Source organism: Taudactylus pleione, unplaced genomic scaffold, assembly GCF_031769625.1.
Source record: "Taudactylus pleione unplaced genomic scaffold, aTauple2 ptg000305l, whole genome shotgun sequence".
Lineage (NCBI taxonomy): Eukaryota > Metazoa > Chordata > Amphibia > Anura > Myobatrachidae > Taudactylus > Taudactylus pleione.
This window is the reverse complement of record NW_028284706.1, coordinates 8,004,109-8,025,077: the sequence shown is the minus strand read 5'-3', so window position 1 is coordinate 8,025,077 and position 20,969 is coordinate 8,004,109. Positions and strand designations below refer to the sequence as shown.

Genomic DNA, 20,969 nt, shown 5'->3' with positions numbered 1-20,969 from the left:
TGGATTTTGTCCTCCATTGAGCTTACCATTAACTATGAGATTGGAGGATATTCAAATAGCTGCAAGGTTCCATTGGAACCATCCACACTAATACTACAAGGGATATCATATCAGCAAGGTCTGCTTATATGTCTTAAGGTGCACATCCACTACACGATTAAATTGAGCGACTGAACGATTACGATACCGTTATCGTTCGATAATCGTTTGCAGATTGCTGGTCGTTTAGACATCTATCATCGTACAAATATGTTGTACAACCTGACGATATCAGGTTCAGCACATTTGCAGATGATTGATGTGCCTTCACTGAACGTATGCTCGTTCAGTGATGGCACACCACAGACTGACAAATGACTGCACGATTACAATATCGTAATCGTGCAGTCTTTTGCCTGTTGTCTAGTGGATGTGTGCCCTTATTCACATCACATGGCAAATAAGATGCATTTGCAGTGAAAAAGACGGCCGGCGCTGGCCGAGTCGCACACGTGCGAGCGGCTCTCACGCACCTGGTGTAATTCGACTCATAACACACGGTGAATAGATGAGGAAGGACATAGCTGTATGAATTACACAGATTCTGTAGCTGGCTGGCCACAGAACCTGCATAATTCACGTGTCCCGAATTAAAGGGATGATATGACAAACCTAGTTATCCGGGAAAATGCCTCCATAGGTATAAGGCGGCAGCTTTTATTTAGCCTGAGCATGGTGACAGCCTTTAGGATCAAGGGCCTGATTCAGCTTTGGGAACAGAGAAAGAGTACGTAACTGTGAACCAGGACAAACCATGTTGCAATGCAAGGGGAACAAATACATATATTTTATTTTACATGTATGGTAAATACTGGCTGCTTTTGCATGTAGCCCACAAATACTGCACAGCTTTATTTTTACACTGCAATTTAGATGTCAGTTTGGGGACACTCCTCTGAAATGTAAATCTCTCTGCACATTTCGCATCTGTCCCACCTGCAGTGCAGCATGGTCTTACCAAGATGATCAGTTACGTGCGGCTTCTCAACTCTATTCCCAAAGCTGAAACAGGCCCCAAACTCCAAAATGTATGCTTTTTTGTGCTTGGTACACACAGGGGCCAGACCTGAGGCACTCATTTTCCTTTTGCATGAAATGTCTGTAAAATCTCTTGTTACATAGCACCAATACTTAAATCATATGGAAACTGCAGTTTCTATATGATTTTAAGTAAAAAGAGCTTGATAATTTGATTTGCCTTTGTAATTTTTGCAGTGTAGTTTTAAAAATATTAACGCATCGGACGTCCACACCACATTTTCACTAATGAGTTACAATAGTCGAAACAATCTAGAACACGTTTAAAGGATTAGGTACTAAATTAATTATGCAGGCACAATTTAGCTGTAAGGTCACTGTTCACTTCTGTTAGTTATTCAGCTACTACTCAAGAAAACACTTACATGCCAGATTCATAGAACGTCTATTAAGATGAGAATAACCTCTGCTATTACTACAATTATTTTATGCAGCTAACATTTTACAGATCATTAAGATCAGTAACAAAACAAAAACTTTGGGGGGCGCTAACATCCGGCAGGACACATGTTTTACCTCTATGGTAGAGTCAGATCTTGTTACTGCGCCTCCCACATGACGCCGTCTGACGTACACTGAGTTACGTCCTGCTGCAAGTGTTGAAAGTGTCATTTTGTTGTAGCCAAGTTTTTAACCATACACTGTGGTGAATAGAGAACCGGCAGAGATGCGGAGACAATTATATAAATCAGTTGTTTGCTCTCTTGTCGATGTAAACTGTACTGTCTTCAGCCTTTCAGGCATGGTAGCGAATCTCAGTAGGAAGCCAATTTAGGTGAGTCCGTGTACGTCTCTGTTTCTATCGTTTGTCCGCAGTAAGCTGGGGCAGTGATATATATGTTTGGCGACTTCGCTCACGTTTAATAGTTTGTTGTAAACCCGGGTTACGGATATATTATGTTTAAAGTAACCCTTTAAGTCAGTGGTTCTCAAACTCGGTCCCCAGGACCCCACACAGGTCAAATTTTTCCAGGTCACCCAGCAGGTGCACAGATTATTATTATTACTCACGGACACATTTTATAAGATCCACTGGTGGAGCAAATTATTTCACTTGCGATTCTGTGAGGAGACCTGGAAAACATGCACTGTTTGGGGTTCCTGAGGATCGAGTTTGAGAACCTGTGCTTTAAGTCATAGTATGCTATAGCCAGACCCCCCCAACATGACCCCTTCCATCAGGTACAAAATGCTCTTCCTTCTTAATTTATGATTGCTGTCACCTGTGTTGAAACACTCTTCTAATTACTTAACTAGTTCAACATAGGTGGCTGCAATCATTTACCACGGTTGTCTTTGTATTACTGCCTACCATTGTGCCATTGTAGTGTTTTCTTTATTATTACTGCCATCGTTTTGCCATTGTACCACTACCTCTATCACTGTGTCATTGTACTCCTGTCCTTATTTGCCTGCCGCCCGGCATTGTAACACAGCTGGAAGTCGTTCCACACTGACATTTTTGTATAGCTTTAATAGGCGCGTCTCTGTATAGCTCACTGCTCGGAGCTGCCCCCACAGTAAGGAGGATGCTGGTCACCACCTCGACCTCTACCCACCCTGTCTGAGCTGCCCCCACCCTTATCTCCCTCTACACCTCTTTCCTTGGTGCTTAGTGAGCTTACCAGCAGCCTCCAATCCTATTAGCTAGAATGTTGCTGCAATGGCGTAGAAACACCGACAATGGCACCCCAACTCACGGCCCGATCTTACCCTGGACTTGCAGAGTTTTGTTTGCAGGCATGCAAACGGAAATCTGAGAGTTCGAAGGTACCATAAGTGCGGTATATAGCCGCACTTGCTTGTGCTGTATATAGCCGCACTTGCTTGTGCTGTGACAGAAATCAATACAAGTGAGCCCTAAATGTCCCTTTCTCCTACAGACCTCTCCTTCTGTTCTCTCCCTCCTCACCTGCTGTGTGTCTGCCATCTCCTCTTCGGCGTTCAGATTCTTTCTTAAGCTTGAAATAATAAAAAAAAAAGTAATTATCTGCTCTACCCCACCCCATTCTCGCTTGACAACATCTACCTCTCCTCTGTGCCCCAAGTCTGCTACCTAGTGGACATCTTCAACCATTTATTCCCCCCCCCCCCCCCTCCCTGCTCAATTCAAATCCTCTCTCAATCCTGCTTCTTCAGTCTCTGTAATATCTCCAAAATTAATAGGCCGCTTCTAATGCTGGAAGTCACTCAAACCATTTGTCTAAGTTACTGTAATGTACTTTTTCTCTAGCCTTTCATATTGTGGTCTGCTGCCCACCTCATTTTCCTCATCACTGTACCTCTCCGAACATAAGGGGCTGTGCTGAATGCAGATTTCCGATTATCGGGAATCTACACATGCGCAGGATGTATTCTGTGAGTGTGCAAAATGGGTCCTGCGAAATCACATGCAGCCCCTTCTGTGCCTCTGCCTAATACTACACACAAAAGCAGTGGTGGCTGAACCCAGAGGTTCGGTGATATTGATGGCATGAGATGATATAAGTTAAGGTCCCCATACATCTGCGATAGATCGCCGCAATGTTGCGATCAGATTGGAATGCTGATCCGCCGGTCAGAAATGCCGACCGGCGGCTATCGATGTTCCGCGATCTGTCGCAGGATCTGTGAAATTCTACATGTTAAATTTCACAGATCTGCCAATCACGATCAGTTTTTGATCGTGATTGGCATATTTGTGAAAACCTACATGTTGGATTTCAGTGATCCTGCAATGCCGGGTTGCAGGATCGCAACATCGTGGCAATCCGTCGCTGATGTATGGGGGCCTTAAGGGAAGGAAATCATGTATTTATGCATTTATAGATATACTTTAGTGCTATAAATGATTGTATTCCCAAACATACATGATTCAGACTGTCAGAAAAAATGTCAGCTGAGTCTTAACTTTTGGAAGTCAGTTCTATTGATGTAAATCTTCCCTTACTGCCTAAATTATTCTGCGTCCTCAAAGATTTGATTGAGTGGTTCTTGAATTCTGCATTTGTTTGTCTTTAATATTTAATCTTATATTGGCCTCTGTATTTTATCATTCTAAACTGTTTCTTAACTTTTTTGTGTATTATTTTCCCTTATTTTATAGCTTTCTCTTCATTTTCAGATACAGTATGACTCGTTCAAAGCAGATTGGGAATCACAAAAGTGACAAAAAGAAAAATATTTCAAAGCTTTGGAAAACCAAACGACGGGTAAAAGATTTGGATCAGATTCATGAAGATCTTCGACCACAGAATGCCCATCGTTTACTGAAACAGGAAATTGATTACAATGTTCCTGGTAATGCCCAGCACTACTGCCTACATTGCGCGTGAGTAACATTTGGTAAATGTATTTAATAGGCTCATGACTTGCTTTTGGTATGGTTTTATATTATTGGAGGTTTAAGCTGGCCACAGTTGGCAGTGCTCTTTAGACTGTACATAAACTCATTTGTGGACAGTAATCTTGTACCTTGAGCCAAGCAGCATGACAGCCAGTGTGTAACCACTTAACTGAAGATTCCTCCCACCCTTGGCAAAAGATCCCCAGCGGTATCCCCTAATTGCAGTAGATCCCAGTGGCAGAGATCTCACCCCGAGTGTCAGTGGGCCCCCACTATATTTATACCCCCCTCCCCATATGTGTGTATGTATAGTGTGTGTGTGTGTGTGTGTGTATGTATATATAATATACACACACGCGCGTTCTTCCATATACCTATTAGGTATATAATTTAATAGCCGATTTTGGTCTTGGATATAACAAGTTTTAGTGTATTCTGATTTTAGCTAAGTATGCTGTGCACACTTTTATCCTTGCCCATGGTGAATATATATGTATATCTGAAAGATGTTACAACTTATCTCCAGAGAGACCATGGTACATAGCAGTTACGAAGAAACAAATATTACCTGTACTCTATAGAGCAGTGGATCTCAAACTCTGTCCTCAGAACCCCACACAGTTCACTTTTTCCAGGTCACCCAGCAGGTGCACAGGTGTGTTCATTACTCACAGACACATTTTAAAAAATCTACGGGTGGAGCTAATTATTTCACTTGTGATTCTGTGAGGAGACATGGAAAACATGCACTGTTTGGGGTCCTGAGGGCCGAGTTTGAGAACCTGTGATATAGAGATAAGACTCCTATTGTGGCTTTACCTCTTGGACAACATGGTGCAGAGAGAGACTCGTACACAGTATTCAAATTACAACTGTACCATAAGATGGAACATCCCCAAACCCCAAAGGTACGGAAACTAAAAAGCTAAAAAAGGCAAATGGATATTTCTTACCTGTGAGGTTCATCGATCACTCACACTTTACACCTCTAGTATCAGAAACTGCAGAGTAAATTCTTTTTTTTCAAGGAATATGTGGATTTATTGGGTAACTATTACCACAGAATAACACAAAATATGCTGTAATGTTGTGTAAAAATATAATTTAAAGCTTTTTTTTTAATCCTAAATAAAAAAAAATTATAATTAAAAAAAAAAAGGATTTCTAGCTTTTGCCCGCACAGACAGGAGTGTGAAATGTGTTCAGTTGTTATTGCTAATGGGATAGACGTCACTATATATTCAAGCTATCATCTGATGTACTTCACTGACTGCCTTAAGATTGTATGCACTTTTTGTGAATCTTCCATTCTTGCCTATGGCCGTCCTCTATATTTTTGGAGTAGATGTAGGAATTTGGGGAGCACATATCTCGGGAACTGTAGAAGGCTCTTAATGAGCTTAACTGGAAGGATGTCCGCTAATCTCGCACTGGCATTTCACCTAAAGCTGGGTACACACTAGACATTATATTGGACGATTTTTCAAATATATCGGAACAACTAATCGTTCAGTGTGTACGTAATATTGCGGGCTCCCGTGCGTCGTTTGTCGCATCTTCAGATGCAGATCTCAAGATCTGGCGAACGACACCATGCTTCTGTATGTGACAGAGGAACGACATATCGGGCGGTCGTACACCAGATCGTGCAGTGTGTACGGACCGCCCGATATATCATACTGTTGCACCTGCCATTGCTGACATAGTCTAGTGTGTACTCAGGATTAGTCTTTGACAAGTGAGTGTCTATGAATGCCTTGGCATGGTTCATTTGATCCGAATCGGTATGAAATCCTGGCACTCGGGATGCCTGCTGTCAATATACCGACAGCTGCATCCCGATGCTCAGGATCCTGACAAGGGTCCGGTAAGTATGTTAACCGTCCCCCCTTATACCCCTAGCCCTCCTATTCTGTATCTTAATCCTTCTCAAATTCATAAAACTTTGTTTAATATGTAACTGAGAGAAATATGTATATTCAAGTTATTTAATGATTAAGCTTTATATTATAAATGAAAATATTAATGTGAATGGTCACAACCAGTTATGAATAAAAAAAGTATTAACACTATTGCTGTTTGTGATTAAACTGCCACAGATTCAAGTAGGTGTTACTAGGGATGAGCCGGTTCAGATTTCTGAAATCCGAGCCGCCCGATCCGAGCCGGGAACAGAGCCCGGCTTGGGTTTTCCCGCCTGACAAGGAAATGAAATCGAGGCAAAACGTAATCATATCGCCTTCCGGATCTCGCGGGTTTTGGATTCTATAAAAGGTCCATGCGTCGGCGCCATTTCTCACTCCGGCTGTGGACAGTGAAGAGGGATGGTGGGAGCTAGGGCTGGCTGGGCTGTTTTGTGCTGCTGTTGTCCATAGGGGCTGTGTCCACTCAGTCCAAAGGGGCTGACTGGGCTGTGTTGTGCTGCTGTTGTCCATAGGGGCTGGCTGGGCTGTGTTGTGCAGTCAGTTGTCCATAGGGGCTGTGTCAACTCCAAAGTCTATAGGGGCTGGCTGGACTGTGTTGTGCAGTGCCCCATAAAGGCTGTAGTCCTAAAGGGGTGCTGTAGTGTTGTCCAGGGGGTGATCTGTCCATCAGGAGTGCTCCCCCAAAGTGCACTCCAAAAAAAAAAAATATATATATATATTTTTTCTGAATTGTGTGCGCTGTAGCCGCATGTGCATCAACAAAGTAGCGCCAAACGTGCGCCTGTGTCATAAATCAAGGGCCGGATGGCTTGACCGTTAAAGGGTGCTGTAACCCCACAAAGTGCACTCCAAACAAAATAAAAAATTCTTCTTTTCTGTGTTGTGAATTGTGTGCACTGTGGTTGCACGTGCATCAACAAAGGAGCAGCGCCAAGCGTGCGCCTGTGTCATAAATCAAGGGCTGGTTTGCTCATCTCTTAACGGGTGGTGTAACCCCCAAAGTGCGCTCCATAAAAAATAAACAATTCTTTTTTTTCTGTGTTTGTGTGCGAAATGTATGCGCAGTAGCCGCACGTGCATCAACTAAGTAGCAGCGCCAAGCGTGCGCCTGTGTCATAAATCAAGGGCCAGCTGGCTCGTCTGTTGAAGGGTGGTGTAACCCCAAAGTGCTCCAAAAAATAAAAAACAATTTATTTTCTGTGTTTGTGACTTGTGTGTGCTGTAGCCGCACGTGCATCAACACAGTAGCAGCACCAAGCGTGCGCCTGTGTCATAAGTCGAGGGCCGGTTTGGACATCTGGTCCGGACTGAAGGTCGTGCCAACAATTTCTGACATGTCTACTGTCACTGCATATGATACTGTCACCACTGACAGAATGGAGGATTACATTGGTGACAGCATCCAAGTAGGGATGTCAGACAAGTCCGTACCTGTACTGGCAGGAAAAAGAGGCAATTTGGAGGCCCCTGTACAAACTGGCTCTTTCTACTTCAGGGTCCATAGGGGGTCCACAGGGTTGACCTTGGGGTATAGGTTGGGAACCAAATCCGGGCACCACACAGTTAAAGCTTTTAGCTCCCAGGATGCACTTGGGTCCACTCTCCCTATAACCCCACCCCCCAGCCAGAGGCACCTCAGTTTAAGTTGGTGCCCGGCCGGAGTTGGGTCACCGTTACTGCAGGGGGGCTGCTTAGCAGCCCCTAAGCTTAAAAGAGTTTTATTTTATTATTTTTTACTACTCTTCAGAGCGGCAGCATCAGACTGTCCAATGGACGTCTGAGCTGCCGCTCCTACACCCCGCCGGCGCTGCGACGCCAGTACAGATCTGGGGATCGCAGCGGGACCCCAGAGTCTGTACTAGCCGGGCTCTGGAGGAATCCCTGGGCTGCTGCCGGATCGACGGGGACAGGTAAGTCGCGTGGTCACCGCTTGCGGTGATCCACGTGTGAATATGCAGCCTTATGCCTCCGGTCTCTGGGGACAGACCGGAGGCGCTAGCGGTGGCGGCGGGCTCCCCCTCCATGGAGGCATACCCCGCGTGTCCACAGCCCACCAGGGATTATAGCGGCAGCGGGAGCCGGCATCCCGGGGGGTTAATTGCTAGCCAGGGGAGGAAGCCTTCCCTGTCTAGCGGCTCCTCCCCTCAGCTCAGCGCGCCTTTCAATAATACAGTCTGGCGTCGCTGAGCTGCTTCCTCCGCGGGCCACGCTTCTTCTGAGGTCTCCAGTGGCCATTTTCTCTCTGTGGTGCTGCAGAACTCTTAGGATGTCAGTGAGCCCAGTCCCCCTGCGTACCTGGCCATTTTGGGTGAGTGTACACAGCGCTATAGCCTTCCCAGACACTGAATCTGGGCAGTTGAATGTAGCGACATTGTGCAGTATATTATATGTCATGCTTATGTATGTATGTATATATATTTTTCTGCATTGTATGTGACTTATGCTAGTGCTGACTGTCTGCTTTTTCTCTCACCTGTCAGTGTATATCTATCCCTTTTCTTTATCTGCCCTAATACAGGTGTACCTGGGGTGGTTCTGAGACCTCACATATATATATTTGTTAATATCTGTGAGGTTTGTCACATACTGTTGCGTGCTGCACGTTGCCATATTTTAGATGGAACTGTGAGTTGCATACGCTGATAATGGGTCCCTGCAGCTAATCTTAGCGTCAGTCAGGACCGGTATGGCGCTGCTTAATATTTCCGTCAAGATAGTCAGATATATCTGACCAGGAGATTGCACACAATACTACACCCATTATTGCTATCCTGCAAGTCATAGCCTGCAGGAATTAGTGCGGAGGATTTTAACTCAGAAAGGTTTATGTATGCGGCACCATCTGGTGCGGGGCCCCTTGCACGACCCCCTTAAAGGGCGGTTTATTTCTCAGGATCCTCTCCTTTGAAGATCGCCGGGCGGGCCCCATTGTCGTCACTCGCTTGGAGTTACTTCACCATACTGCCCTTTTGAACTCTGGGTATCTCGCAATTTCTTGCAATTTACCCCTGTGCAACAGACTGTCGCTCCCCGCCGGGGTTTTTTTCACAGTACATGAATTACCTCCGATACCACATCGGTCTGTCATTCCCCTTGCAGGGATTACCACAACGGCCACCCTGGTGGATGCCGTTTTATACGAAATACTAATTGGCGTGATATACGCCCTGTGGTTACTGACCAGTGGCTCTGCCGTGAACTGGATGGTATATTCGGCTCTTTCCCTCTCACATGGGGGGAGCCGATTTCAAGTATTATTATCCCTGCTTTGGGGCTGGTAGCCAGGTTCATTCTGGATATAGAGAATGTCGATCCTGCACCTGTATCATACATCTCCCGTTTTCTGCCCAGCGGGTGGATCTCATAGCGGGAGTCTGGCTGTCGCCAGATACGAGGAGTCACAAAGGCCTCCTGTTTCCCATTCCCTGAGGGTCCGCACAAGTAATGGAAATCCCCTTCTGGGATGGATTTGTATGTTAATCATCGGGTTACAGGCATTAATACGCCTCCCATCCCGGCCTGGACGGATTTTACGGATCTGTAGGTGGTAACTTTGCCTGAAATCACTGTACTCGTTTTCAGGGCCTGTTGACCGTCCTACCATGGCCATCGCATGGTGATGCTTTTGTGACGTTTTTCCCCTCCAACACGTCTGAGGTTCAAATATCTTTTGCTGCTCACATAAAATATGCAGTGGTCATATGTGGGATTACCTCATGGGATGCCGGTCTTCTAACTTTCAGGGTTTCGGCGGCGTCTGTATCCGCCGCAGTACCCTATGGCTGCGTTATGGGAAAGCAGAGGTGCACACTCCTTCCATGGGGAAGATCTTGTTTGGTCCTGACCTTGACAAGATCGTTGCATCATTGGCAGTATCACTAATGGGGAGATACCGTCTTTAGCTACTCCCACTACATTCGGACTAACTCTGTTAAGTCTTTTTGTCCTCAGGGTCAGCCTAAAGGCCTGTTTTTTCCTAGGCTGTCGGCCTCCATGGGGGCCACCATATCCAGTACTGAGCAGTCCTGGACTTCCGGACGACCCTGTTTCTACACCTGTGGATATACCCTCAGCCTGACGGGACAGGTCTACATCTGGGGAATTTCCAGAGTGAGGTACTGATTCTCAACGGCCTCTCATTGCTCAGGCAGCCTCCTCACAGGCATTGTTACACGGGCCCTTCTTCAGAACTGATCAGGGCCTTACAATCCCAGAAAGCTATACAGTCTTTGTGGTAAGCAGAGCTATTTCGGCCAACCTCACTATCTCAGTGAGGGACTGGTTGTTCTACTTTCTTTCTGGGGCGGTGACCGACTGGTCCTCATTTGCCTATACTCTGTCTCAAATCCCTGAATCAGATTCCAACGGTGCCTGGACTCAGGTGGAATCGTCCATGCTCCATCATCCGACGTTTGGAACCTGGGGATTTTAGGGTATATCTGAGTATTCAGGATACGTACCTACGGGTACGTACAGAGCCCTCTCATCAGCATGGGTTCAGGTTTGCTGTGCCACAGCAACACTTGTAAGTTTCGGGCTCTGCCTTTTGGGACTGTCCTCAACTCCACCGGGGTTTACCAGCCTTATGGATTTTCTGACAGTTCACCTGTTCAGGGTATCCAAATGCTCCTTTCTCTGGACGGTCTCCTGCTTTTAGCAGGATCACCAAGGTACTTTACCACCAGGTCAGGATAACCGTGGCTTCTTCTCGGCACAGATAATTAGTCAACGGAGAAAAAGTCCTCCCTACATCCCTCACAGGGTTTTCTTCATCTGGGAGCACTGCTGGATTCTCAGACTCTGAGAATTTTTCTGGTGTAAGACAAGATCTCCACTCTTCAACTTGGAGTGTGCGGATATCTACGCATTCGACATATGTCATTACTCTTTGTGATGCGCGGTCTACCAGAGTGTTTACCTTTTGGTAGGGTGGAATGTGCTCAGTTCCATTCCAGGCCTTGCCATAATTGACTCCCCTCCAGATGGATCGAGTTTTTCCCATCGGATCGCTGTTCGAACGATGATACTTTCTCCGGAGGCGAGTTGGTCTCTGTCCGGGTGGCTATGGCCATCTCGTCCAGGGTGTTCTTTGCTACAGACAGTGTCTGGTCCGCATTCGTTTCGGGGCAGTTGGACGTCTGTCGTTTCTGCCCTGCCACTTAACTTGTTGATACTTTAGGCTGTCTTGGACCTTCACTCTGGCCTAACCCATATGTCACGGTAAATCTGAATAGGTTCAGTCCGACAGTGTCACAACAGTGACTTCCGTCTAGGCAACACTGGTAGTTGGGTGGCAATGTCAGGTATGTCATCCATTCTGACATAGTCCAAGGGTCTTCTCTTGGCCAACTCTGCAGTGTTTATTCCCGGAGCTCTCCATTGGGAAGCGGGCTTCCTCAGCCATTGCGACGTGCATCCCGGGGACTAGTCTCTTCTCCAAGAGAGGTTTCAACTCCTGGTGAGCAGAGGGGGCCTCCCTGAGGGGATTGATCCTCATGGCCTTCTGACTTGATCACACATTACCGGTGTTACAGTCCAGCTCCAGGAGTACTGAAGCTACCTTCAGTGACTCTTTGTCAGTGAAGTGGTCCTTCCACTTTGTGTACCTGTGTCCTCCGGTCTCCCTTCTTCCTCGAGGTCTTCGGAAGTTTAATTCGAGACGGAGGGGCTTTCCTTCTGGGGGCTCCAGTTCGTCCCAGACATCACTGGTGCTAAGATTTTCGGAGTCTCCTCATCGATACTCCGTTCCTACTGCTTCACTATCTGGACCTGTTGTCTCAGGGTCCTTGTTTTTCCCTGGACCTGGATCGTTTGTCTTTGACTGCGCCCCTACTGTGGTCCTAGGGCTTCCCTGGCTCTGTCTTCATTGAGATGTTTAGAGCAGATAGGCCAGACTTTGCTGGGATCTGCCACGGACTGTGGCATACATAATTCTTATGGTATCGTACCTGTCGATACGATCCTCCGGTGTCCAGGATTTTCAGATATTCTGGCATTCCTTCCGGCTGGCTTGGGTTTCACCCTTGGCCTGGCCTTCCTGACAGTGCGGATCTCTACACTGTCGGTATGGTTAAGATATGGAATTGCTCCGCTCTGGTATCCAGTTCATCCTTTGGAGTGTTTTCTGGATTATGCCTCCACTTGTCCTCCCTAGGGACTCCTGGGGAGTTAGTAGTGGTTCTTTGTTCCCTCCGGGGACAGTCAATGGAACCGCTGGTTGTGATAGCCATTACATGGTCTATTGTTTAAGCTCTCTCTCTCTCTCTCTCTCTCTCTCTCAGGGAGTTTAAATCAACCAGGAGAGTGTCTGAATTGGGAGCGTTCTCATGTGGCTCCCTCTTCTGGAGGGCATCATGTCAGGGTGTGAGTTGCTCTCGCCCTGTATTTCTTCTTAGAGTGGTTTTTAGTTTCCATATTATCCTGGAACTTATGGTACGGCCATTCAGTCCCCAGTCTTCTCGGCTGGTGTGGCCTCATTGACTGTGGTCCGGCCTCTTTGGCTTTATATGATCCGTTCAAGTTCCTTATGGTAATCGGACTCCTTATTGGTGGTCTGCGGTTTCTGGTTTTCACAGGAAACTATGGCCGGCCTATAATGAAATGTTGGCTGAATGCCTCGTATGTCTTCCTCAGGGGCCTACCCATGGGTAGGCATTTCTGTCGTTGAGGCTTGTTTTTTCTCGGGCCATGTAACCCTCGTGGGCGGCTCGTTGTGGCGCCTCGGCTGTTTTGCCTTACTAGGTGTCCACATGGTCTTCTGTCCATACCTTTTTAAGGTTCTAGGCATTGGTTTCCTTTGCCTCTCAGGATGCTTCCTTTTTGGCGACGGATTCTCCTCTCAGCACAGGAGCGTCCCCACCCTTGGTTGAACTGCTTTGGGACATCCCCAAGGTCAACCCTGTGGACCCCCTATGGACCCTGAAGTAGAAAACAAGAGATATGGTAAGAACTTACCTTTGTTATCTCTGTTTCTACGAAGTCCATAGGGTCCACAGGGCGCCCACCCTGACGCACCTGGCTTCATATGGGCTGTGTTACTGGTCACTGGTTTCCCGTCTCCTTTTCTGTGAGTATGGTTCTAGAGTGTTCCAGTTTTCTCTCTCTTTTTCTCTCCTCCTCCGGCCTTTGGCTACTTACAAACTGAGGTGCCTCTGGCTGGGGGGTGGGGTTATAGGGAGAGTGGACCCAAGTGCATCCTGGGAGCTAAAAGCTTTAACTGCGTGGTGCCCGGATTTGGTTCCCAATCTATACCCCAAGGTCAACCCTGTGGACCCTATGGACTTCGTAGAAACAGAGATAACAAAGGTGAGTTCTTACCATATCTCTTGTTATTTTACCTGAGTTGCCCCCCCCCTCCAGTGTGTACTCCGAAAGAGTGTTTAGTGCAGCCAGGAACCTTGTCAGCGAAAGGCGTAAGAGTTTGCTTCCACAAAATGTGGAGAAGATTATGATCATAAAATGAATTATCAACTCTTCCAGGGAGAACATCCTCCATAACGTACAGAGGGACCTGTGGTGGTGGATTCCAGCGGGGACGAATTAATACTCTGTGAGGATGAGGATGTACACAACACTGAAGAGAGTGAAGAATCTGTGGATGAGGAGGATGAGGACGACATCTTGCCTCCATAGAGCCAGTTTGTGCAGGAACAGATTAATTGCCAGCTTGTTTTGTGGGGGCCCAAACGAACCAATCATTTCAGCTACAGTCGTGTGGCAGACCCTGGCGCTGAAATGATTGGTTTGTTAAAGTGTGCATGTCCTGTTTATACAACATACGGGTGAGTGGGAGGGCCCAAGGACAATTCCATTCTTGCACCTCTTTTTTTTTCTTTGCATTATGTACAGTTTGGGGCCTAGTTTTTCAAACTGCCATCCTGTCTGCCACTGCAGTGTCACTCCTAGATGGGCCACGTGTTTGTGCCGCCCACTGGTGTCGCTTAGCATAGTCATCCAGCTACCTCAGTGCAACCTTTTGGACTAAAAACAATATTGTGAGGTGTTCAGAATAGACTGGAAATGAGTGGAAATTAATGTTATTGAGGTTAATAGCATAGGAGCAGAAAACCCCACAAATTCTGTGATTTTTAGCTGTTTTTATGCTTTAAAAAAAAAAAAAAAAAATACAGATCCAAAACCCAGAACCCAAAACACGGAAGGGTGGTTTTGGCAAAACCAATCCAGATCCAAAACACGAAGAAAGATCCAGATCCAAAACCAAAACACGAAAAGTGACCGGTGCACACCCCTAGTGTTAACCACAAATTTTGTTGTGTATAATTACTGTATTGGGGTCTAAAGCATCCAAAAAAGTGTTTTTGTTTAGGAGATCAACTGATTTAAGTATAATTCTCCCCTATCCTATGTAAGGAAAGTGCCCTAGATCTCTTAAGAGAGGTGCTGCTGCTATTTAGGGAGATATATACAGCATGCCACTGTATAGTGTGTTCAGAAATCCTCTTTGGTATAAATTATTTATTGCATAGACGCAATTTAATCTGTGTGCGAGTATATATTGTCAAAAGCATTGAAATTACAATTCTCTGACAGATTATTTTACAATGTTTTAAGAAATATGAAAATGTTTAATGAGATCACAGCTATGATAAATGAGCCCTTGGACTTGTACACATCAGCCAACGGATTAAAAGGCTGTTTTGAATCAAGGGCGGTTTAAATAAATCTCAGGTTAAAAATTAAGACTTTGGGCCTGATTCAGAGCCGTTCGCTATTTGCGGTCGTTCGTTCAAAAACGGGGTGGCTATTCAAATGATCCGTTCGCAAATTGCAGTCTGTTCACACCTCTAAGTCTGAACGTGCGAGCAAAACATACGCTCGTTTATTTGTTAAAAACGCCCCCTGGCCGCTTGCACCATACGTCATGTCCGCTATTTATTAGATTAATCGAGTACATCGACCAGCGTATGAACTGCTCGCTATTCTTGTGGTTGGTTTTTGCTACCACAATCTTGCGAGCAGTTCTGGCTATAAAATAACCCAGTGATGTGGTCAATGACGCTGCTGTATTAATTATGCACACCCTTAAAACGCCCATTTTGACCTTTAAGCACGCCTGCGTTCGGATCTCCACTCCCCATTTTCAAGCACCTTCCCCTGTTACCACCCATATACGCCTCATTCTGTCACTCAAAATAGCAGACATTCGCTATATTGCGAGCACATGAATTTCGGCCGCACTGACTGGTTCGCGCATGCGTATAACGATCCGTACGCATGCGCAGATGTGCGAACATCGCTCGGAACGAGCGTACTGCCGCTAGCGAGTGGCTGTGAATGAGGGCCATTGTTCCAAACTGGCTGTATCTTTCTTCCTAATTAGGAGCTGCACCACTTTTAAGAGATTGAGTAGATATTCCTTATTATCCCTATAGCTGGATAGCACTATGGCAGGGTGACAAAATGCAGTGTGTGTGTGTGTGTGTGTGTGTGTGTCTTCCCTGCTACAAGTTGCTCCAGCTCTGGCTGATAATTGAAGCTTTGAAGGTACTTCACACTCTTTATTTCCCCAAATCTTCCTGTACCAGCCCAGGGTGAATGCACACTAGAATGCTGACAATGGGTTTATTACTCAGTGCACACTGCCGGCAGCTTGGTGAACCAGCCTCCAAAAGGCCAACTATTACCTCCAGTGAAGAAACGCTGAGATGGTATTTCTGATTGATTTCATAGTGAAGGACTGGATATAATATCGGCACAGAAGGGGACAGGATATCCATTTAGGGCCGAATTCAATTGTGTTTTGTTTTTTTTTGTTTGTTTTTTTTATAAGTTCCAATAAATAATGGACGACTGACTGAGCAATGCAATTGTTTTGCTGTTCAGGCGAGACTGCTTTACTTGTTGTGGCCAAGTGCACTGGGTTTAGCTGTGTACTGCATGTAAACCTGTGCAAAGTCCTGGTTAGGCCGTCCAAACAGCCAACTTATTGCAGACTTCTACTCACCACCTCAGGAGGCAGCGAACAGAAATCACGCACTCACACCCGATCGACAAATAATTGAATAGCTGTCGTTGGGCATCCAAACAATAACTGATTTCACCCCTTAGTTTCTATATTAAGCTCTTGCACTGGAATTCCATTATGGCAAATAAATAAACTATGTCTTTGGAAGTTACACTATAATTAGCCATCTTACAGTAGCTGGTTTTAGGATGTACAGGTTTTGGCAAACCCGTCATTAGCATAGAAATACTTGGCTCTCCCACACACACAAACACACAAGGGCCTTGCATTCTTTTGTCTCACTTGCATTCATAAGCCACAAAGAAATGATCATATATCAATAACTTTATGACTGTTTATGTGGCTTGGTCCCACTCAGAACCAAAGTGATAAAAATACGGCACAGACGCACCTCTCTTCTTTTACATGGACACTAAGGGGAGAGAGAGAGAGCATCTGGAAACAGTGATATAAATGGGTACATTGTTATAGTCTAGGATTGAAAGTGGTAACTGTTTATAGCACTGTATGTGATGTTTGTGTGATCTACAAATGGATTACATAAGTTGTTCTATATAAGTGTACCTTCATTATGGAGTGAATTCTGTGTGTCTGTGACATATAATGTAATCTGTGTAAAGCTGGGTACACACCGTATGATACATCGTACGTTATTTAGTTTCGACGCAGATTGGAACAATATATTGTACACATCGTATAATATGTATGCCCTTTCCATCTGCTGTTCTGCACGGCAAATTGGATGATGCCATATACATTGCGGTGCAGTTACATGCAGCATGTAACGACGCATCACACTGTCTTACACAAGATCGTGCAGTGTGTGCGGCACGCGCAGTGTAACATTACATCGTATACAGATGCCTCCTTACACATCTTTGCTGCAGTCGCACCAAAAAGCCCTTCTCGACGCGCCATGTCAAGTGAGACTGCTAACTCCGGGCCCCTTTTTTGCCAAAAATGCATCTAAGTCGCAATGTGATGCTTCTAGGACACCCCAGCAGACTGTGTAATTAATTTGATATGCAAAACTTGTATATATATGTGTGTGTGTCTGTCTTGAGTCCCTGAATCTTTACAGGAAGTGCTACAACAGGGTGTAGTATGTATTACCGCCGGCGGTTCAAATCCCGACAGCGGAAGCCCGCAGAAGTGATGGCTAATAAGGTAAGTATAACTAACCCTATTTTCCCCCCTAACCCTCCCTTAGGGGTGCCTAACCCTAACCCCCCTCAGGTGCCTAACCCTAAGCCTCCAGGGGGTGCCTAACCCTAAGTCCCCCCAGGAGCCCTAAAACCTCCAGGTTCAATCAGTTTGGTTCTGCCTCCTCCCTTCTGCCCAAAAGATGCTGCTAAGTGAGTGGCTGGAGTCTTGTCCTTCTCCTTGCTGCTGCAGTATTGCCAGCACAGTGAAAAAAGTGCGACCTCCGGGGGAGTCTGACACTACCGGAGCAGGAGCAGTCGTTGATCCCGCAAAAAATGGTCATTGTAACGTGATTCACGGTAAAAAGTGTCATGTTGTCTGAAACAGACTTTACAAGCTCTTACACAGTCTATTGGATCCTCATGGAGTGGCATAATTACTGTCCCACCACCAGTTGCTGCTGCTGCTACTCCAGCCTCACTGGGACAGAATTGGATCCTTTCACAGCAAGGGATGTCGCCAATGCTGCTCTGTCTACAGCAGTGATACCCAACCTCGGTCCTCAAGGCACACTAACAGTCCTGGTGTTAGTGATATATTGATTTAACCATCTGTGCTTAAAAATGGATAACTGAGGTACTAATTAAGTCACCTGTGCTCCAGTATGGCTTTCCTTAAAACCTGGACTACTAGTGTGTCTTGAGGACCATGGTTGGGAACCCTTGGTGTATGACTCTACAGTCTCAAAGCAATCAGCGATTATGCTGCTACCAGCTTCGTCGTCTTTCAGTTTTTCTTTCATTTTGACTTTAGAGGAGCTGCCTCACTACCCAAGGAGGACATTAGCGACTTGGCATCATCATTTATCAAGACCTCAGGGAGCTGCTCCCTTTCAGGACCTGATGGGGATTTAACAGGTTGAGGGGTGAAAGGAAATGAGCTGTAGTGTGGCATAATATAAATTTGGGCCCTACTGTGTGGCACATAATCTATTAGGGGCACTACTGTGTGGCATATAATGAATTGGAGGCACTACTGTGTGGCATATAATGAATTAGGGGCACTATTGCATGGCATATTTTGAATTGGGGGCCAGGTACAGGCATGTGGTGGTCTGATGGCATGTGGGGATATCAGAGGGACATTGAAATGCTGGTCCAAACAAGTTTTCATATACTTTGGTCAGGGATGATGGTCTGACTCCTAAACTGGCTCCTAGATTTGACAAATTTGTTGAACCCTGATTCTTATTATACATAATGGAGTTTGTTTTCTAGTAGTTTGTGTTTTTTAAAGATGTTACAGTATGTGAGGTTCAGCACAAAGGGTTATCATAAACGTTTTAAGGAATTGTAGATGACCATATTAATGGGATAGACATAGGTGTGTTAAGCATATTTGTTTTTGGAACTATAGCTGTAATTAACATGGTGGTTATGGAGTGCTGATTTATACACAGTGGTTGTATTTGTACTGTGCATAATCGTTAAGTCACTTAGCAGTAGCTAGCGACCCGCCTTGGCTTTGCAAGGGAGCAATTTCTTCTCTCCACAGCCCCCTGCATCTCATAACAACCTATGCCATATCACCACAGCCCTTGCTTCTTACTCCTACCCCTGCCTCTCACAACAGCCTCCTGCTGCTCATTCCTGCCCCCTGCATTTCACTACAGGCCCCTGCTTCTTACTCCTGCACTGTTTCTTACCATAGGCCCCTGCATCTAACCACATGCCTCTGCTTCTCACTCCTGCCCCCTACATCTCACCAGTGTCACCACAACCCCCACTGCTGCTGCCCTGCAGCTGGCTGGGGCCCGGCCACTGGGATGTGCTGGGAAGGGCCAGAAGAAGGATCAAGGATGATTTGATTGCAGATTATCTGCAGCATGTCCCCAGGGCTGGGGCACCTGTGCATATTTCCGCAGCCTCCATGCCCACCCCTCCCCGGCTGCTGAACATGGCAATGAGCAATGATCTCTTTGCACAATGTACCTTGTATTTCTTGGGCTTCATGTTGAGATTCCTCGCCATGGTGCCCCTGTCCGAGAACAGCGCTGACTTCCATTTGAGTTGCCTCCTGTTCACTGATTGGCTCCCATTTGTCACAAATGAATGGTTCATACACCTAAACCTTCCTCGACCAATGCTGTATAGAATAGTGAAAAACCCATCAAAAGCCATAAGAGTATGTATGTATGGAGAGAGAGAGAGCGCTCTCTATCTATGTGTATATGTGTGTGTATTAGCAACTGTGTTTTGTATGTATGTTTTAAAATGGGATAATACAGTGTGTGTTTTCATATGGTTGGGTGTATATGTCAGTTTAATTTTTATTTATATGTACTTTTATGGGCTGTGTATGCTAACTATCAAATTTGTGTACTCTTCCAGAAGATACTTTGTGGACCTGAAGACTTTGAAGGAGCATTTCAAAACCAAAGTTCACAAGCGCAGGTAAATTGCCTTGAAATATATACTGAAATCTGTGTCCAACTAGCATGTTTAACATACAGAAACTTGTGTAAGCATGTTCAGATGAATGCATTTGATGTGGAAATTTTACTGAACTGTAGGCGTGGCTGAGAAGTGAGGTCTGGAGCTTTTACAGCGGATGTTATTTATCTATTACAGGTTGAAGAAGTTAAAAGAAGAGCCATACACTCAGGAAGAAGCAGAAAGGGCAGCAGGGATGGGCTCATACAGACCCCCTAAACAAATTGAGATCCAAACACAGGACATTGAGATGGAATAATTGTCTCCTGCCATACACTTACACCACCCTCTTTTCTTCTCTAGTGGACCTTGGCATGCTTTAGTAAATAACTTATTTCAGGCTGCTAGTTAATGAAGGTATTCCCATAGAGCTACTATGTTCTGGCGTTAAAGTTGCACCAGATATTAACAAACGACTTTTTGAATTGTATTCCGCTAGCCAAGCCAGGGACCATATGTGCCATGTTTCACACTTGTTTATTTTTTTGTAATACCAGTAAAGTTTTTACCAAAGCTCATCTATATTTAATGGGACTCTCCAAAAACATATTTCAATGGAAAAACTGTAACTGTAATTAAGGGAGAGAACTGCATCTTAAATTTGCCAATTATGTTGCTGTCTTGTATGTATGGCTGCATAACTTTGCTATTCAGATCCTATCCTGCAGTTAAACAGTCTGAAAGCACTGTGGGTAGTTGTGGATGATGTACATGGGTTATGTAACAGGATGACCTATATGGGCGGGAATGAATATGAAGCTTGCTTAGGCATCCATAAACGCAACTGCTTGTCACTTTCAATCACGTCTGTTCACTCATCATGCACGGATGCACAAATAAAGCTGCTGTGTTGAACCTCTGCACTGCCACCAAGCCTGTAATAAACTGGATTTGTTTGTGGCGTATGCTTAGTATAAGAGAGTATGATTGGGGTCACAGTCTCTACATACATTTACTCTATATTTTGTATTATAAGAGGATGAAATAGGTGAATGAATCTGTGTCACAAAGTAAGAGAAATG

General features: G+C 45.4%; 2 protein-coding genes across 6 annotated transcripts in view; one reads left to right on the top strand and one right to left on the bottom strand.

The window, feature by feature from the left end:
* CUNH1orf232 (chromosome unknown C1orf232 homolog) overlaps positions 1-3,009 on the bottom strand; it is a 71,455-nt gene extending 68,446 nt beyond the window's left edge. Inside the window, exon 1 of one of the 4 annotated variants that reach the window (XM_088442092.1) lies at positions 2,990-3,009. The gene's annotated coding sequence lies outside the window, so the exon portion shown is untranslated. Of the gene's footprint in view, positions 1-1,442; positions 1,528-1,593; positions 1,642-2,989 lie in introns of those variants that run through there. The other 3 variants (XM_088442090.1, XM_088442091.1, XM_088442089.1) reach the window with 3 other exon arrangements.
* On the top strand, positions 1,657-20,852 carry ZNF593 (zinc finger protein 593). 2 transcript variants are annotated; one of them, XM_088442094.1, is made up of 4 exons: positions 1,657-1,852; positions 4,163-4,387; positions 19,846-19,908; positions 20,086-20,852. In XM_088442094.1, exons 2-4 carry the CDS (start codon positions 4,188-4,190, stop codon positions 20,204-20,206), a joined length of 384 nt encoding a protein of 127 aa, XP_088298220.1. In that variant the 5' UTR covers positions 1,657-1,852; positions 4,163-4,187; the 3' UTR covers positions 20,207-20,852. The 2 variants fall into 2 exon arrangements, with proteins under 2 accessions (XP_088298220.1, XP_088298219.1); XM_088442093.1 differs by having other exon boundaries at positions 1,658-1,852; positions 4,181-4,387.
* The last annotated feature ends 117 nt before the right edge of the window (positions 20,853-20,969 follow it).